General features: G+C 47.1%; 1 protein-coding gene across 1 annotated transcript; it reads left to right on the top strand.

Annotated features, from left to right (window-relative positions):
* Window positions 1–7: 7 nt before the first annotated feature.
* On the top strand, window positions 8–1874 carry LOC112617100 (protocadherin alpha-7-like). Its single transcript, XM_025373815.1, has one exon. It carries the CDS (start codon window positions 335–337, stop codon window positions 1820–1822), a length of 1488 nt encoding a protein of 495 aa, XP_025229600.1. The 5' UTR covers window positions 8–334; the 3' UTR covers window positions 1823–1874.
* Window positions 1875–3397: the final 1523 nt, after the last annotated feature.

Genomic DNA, 3397 nt, shown 5'->3' with positions numbered 1-3397 from the left:
AACCAGCAACCAGCAGGTAAAACCTCTTGGGCTTGTATTACGGAAACCTTTGGACAGAGAAGAAACTCCGGAGCTTCATTTATTGCTCACGGCCACCGATGGAGGCAAACCTGAACTGACTGGCACCGTTCAGTTACTCATCACAGTACTGGACGTCAATGACAATGCCCCAGTGTTCGACAGAACCCTCTATACGGTGAAATTACCAGAAAACGCTTCTATCGGAACGCTGGTGATTCACCCCAATGCCTCAGATTTAGACGAAGGCTTGAATGGGGATATTATTTACTCTTTCTCCAGTGATGTTTCTCCAGATATAAAATCCAAGTTCCACATGGACCCCGTAAGTGGGGCAATCACAGTGATAGGACATATGGATTTTGAAGAAAGTAGAGCACACAAGATCCCAGTAGAGGCTGTCGATAAAGGCTTCCCACCACTGGCTGGTCATTGTACAGTTCTTGTGGAAGTTGTGGATGTAAATGACAATGCTCCACAGTTGACTCTCACTTCCCTGTCTCTCCCTATTTCAGAGGATGCCCAGCCAGGTACAGTCATCACTTTGATTAGCGTGTTTGACCGAGATTTTGGAGTCAATGGACAGGTTACCTGCTCCCTAACGCCCCACGTCCCCTTCAAGTTGGTGTCCACCTTCAAGAATTACTATTCATTGGTGCTGGACAGCGTCCTGGACCGCGAGAGCGTGTCGGCCTATGAGCTGGTGGTGACTGCGCGGGACGGGGGCTCGCCTTCACTGTGGGCCACGGCCAGCGTGTCTGTGGAGGTGGCCGACGTGAACGACAACGCGCCGGCGTTCACACAGTCCGAGTACACGGTGTTCGTGAAGGAGAACAACCCACCGGGCTGCCACATCTTCACTGTGTCGGCAGGGGACGCGGACGCGCAGGAGAACGCGCTGGTGTCCTACTCGCTGGTGGAGCGGCGGGTGGGCGAGCGCGCGCTGTCGAGCTACGTGTCGGTGCACGCAGAGAGCGGCAAGGTGTACGCACTGCAGCCGCTAGACCACGAGGAACTGGAGCTGCTGCAGTTCCAGGTGAGCGCGCGCGACGCGGGCGTGCCGTCTCTGAGCAGCAACGCGACGCTGCAGGTGTTCGTGCTGGACGAGAACGACAACGCGCCGGTGCTGCTGGCGCCTCGGGTGGGTGGCATTGGTGGCGCTGTGAGCGAGCTTGTGCCGCGGTCTGTGGGCGCGGGCCATGTTGTGGCGAAGGTACGTGCAGTTGACGCTGACTCAGGCTACAACGCGTGGCTTTCGTACGAATTTCAACCTGTCGCCGCCAGTTCGCGCATCCCGTTCCGCGTGGGGCTGTACACTGGCGAGATCAGCACTACCCGAGCCCTAGATGAGATGGACGCACCGCGCCACCGCCTTCTGGTGCTGGTGAAGGACCATGGAGAGCCCTCGCTGACAGCCACAGCCACCGTGCTGGTGTCGCTGGTGGAAAGCGCCCAGGCGCCAAAGGCATCGTCGCGGGCGTCGGTGGGCATTGCAGGCCCAGAGGTGGCACTGATGGATGTCAACGTGTACCTGATCATCGCCATCTGCTCCGTGTCCAGTCTGTTGGTGCTTACCCTGCTGCTGTACACGGCGTTGCGGTGCTCAGCGCCGTCCTCCGAGGGTGCATGTGGTCTGGTAAAGCCCACTCTGGTGTGCTCCAGCGCAGTGGGGAGCTGGTCATTCTCCCAGCGGAGGCGGCAGAGGGTGTGCTCTGGGGAGGGCCCACCCAAGACAGACCTCATGGCCTTCAGTCCCAGCCTTCCTCAGGGTCCCTCCTCTTCAGACAATGTGAGTCGTAAATAATCTTGCTTTCAACACTTTAAAAATAATTAGTTCAATTTGTCTCCTTAAATTTAATTATTACTTTTTAGTGTTATGTTGTATTTGCACTAATTATTTGGAAGTACTTTTAATATACACTTTTGGGATACGTAATACTGTAGATCAAAATCTATGGTTTATGTTGGCTACTCTCTATTTTTGGAGAAAGACTTTGCTAACTGGATCAATGGATTCACCTTTCTTCTATAGTGTATTTACAAAATCAAGTATTTACATTTCCATATTTTGATAATACTTATAAATGCTATAATAAACAAATTTCAATATATCTATTTTACCTAATATTTTATTCTATGTATTGTCCTCATTTTATAAAATATATGTGTCAAAATCCATCTGTTCAATTTTGCCTTTTTATATTTAGAACCTGAATTTTAAACATTTCTTTTATATCGATTTATCTTCTTTTTATCATATTTGTGTAGTACGGACTTCTTTTTCACTTACTTTGTTGAAATGTATTTGCCATGTTCTTGATGAATCAATATGAACAATTTAAAAATAGTTTAAATAGCAGTTCAATAGTATTTTTTATTTTGTTCCTTGTCTGTATAAGAAATATATTCACATTGAAAATTTCAAAGAGGGAAATCTAGTACATAGTAAAAAATCTCGTTGTCTCCTCCAACTCCAAACCATTCACTTTACCTTTTCGAATTTCTGAAGCGGTTTTAGTTTTTTTTTGTATATTCCAAGATTATTATTGCCAAATTATATATATATGTGTGTGTATTTACAATCACCAAATTGTAAATTACCTATATATGTATTTTAGAATTTGCCCCTTCCTTCCTTCCTTCCCTCCCTCCCTTCCTTCCTTCTTTCTTTCCTTTTCTTTCTTTTCCTTTTCTTTTCTTTTTTCTTCTTTTGAGACAACGATCTCACTCCATCACCTAGGCTGCTGAAATGCAGTGGCAGGATTATAGCTCACTGCAGTCCTGGCCTCACAGGATCCTCCCGTCTCAGCCTCTGGAGTAGCTGGAAATACAGTCTGAATGTCATTGCACCCAGCTAATTTTGTTTTATTTTTGTAGAGACAGAGTGGCGTCTTGTTTCCCAGGCTGGTCTTGAACTCCTGGCTTCAAGTGATCCTCCTACCTTGGCCTCCCAAGGTGTTGGGATTACAGACATGAGCAACCACACCCAGCCTGCCTTTCATCTTCCTTTTTTTTAAAAAAAGAAGTGATTACAGTAGAAACCTACCCTTCTGCACTTTTTGTTTGTTTTTCCACTTTAAATTATGTATTTTTTTTTTTTTTTTTGACAGAGTTTTACTCTGTCGCCCTCGCTGGAGTGCAGTGGTGCGATCTTGGCTCACTGCAAAATCCGCCTCTCTGGTTCAAGCGATTCTCATGCTTCAGTCACCCAAGTAGCTGAGATTAAAGACGCTGGCAACCATGCTGGGCTCTCTCTCTCTCTCTATATATATATATATATTTTAGTAGAAACAGAGTTTCACCATGTTACCCTGGCTGGTCTTGAAATCTTGGGCTCAAGTGATCTGCCTGCCTCAGCCTCCCAAAGTGCTGGGATTAC

This window comes from Theropithecus gelada, unplaced genomic scaffold (genome assembly GCF_003255815.1).
Source record: "Theropithecus gelada isolate Dixy unplaced genomic scaffold, Tgel_1.0 HiC_scaffold_15880, whole genome shotgun sequence".
Lineage (NCBI taxonomy): Eukaryota > Metazoa > Chordata > Mammalia > Primates > Cercopithecidae > Theropithecus > Theropithecus gelada.
Note: the sequence above shows the minus strand (reverse complement) of the source record. Positions and strands in the feature narration are given on the sequence as shown.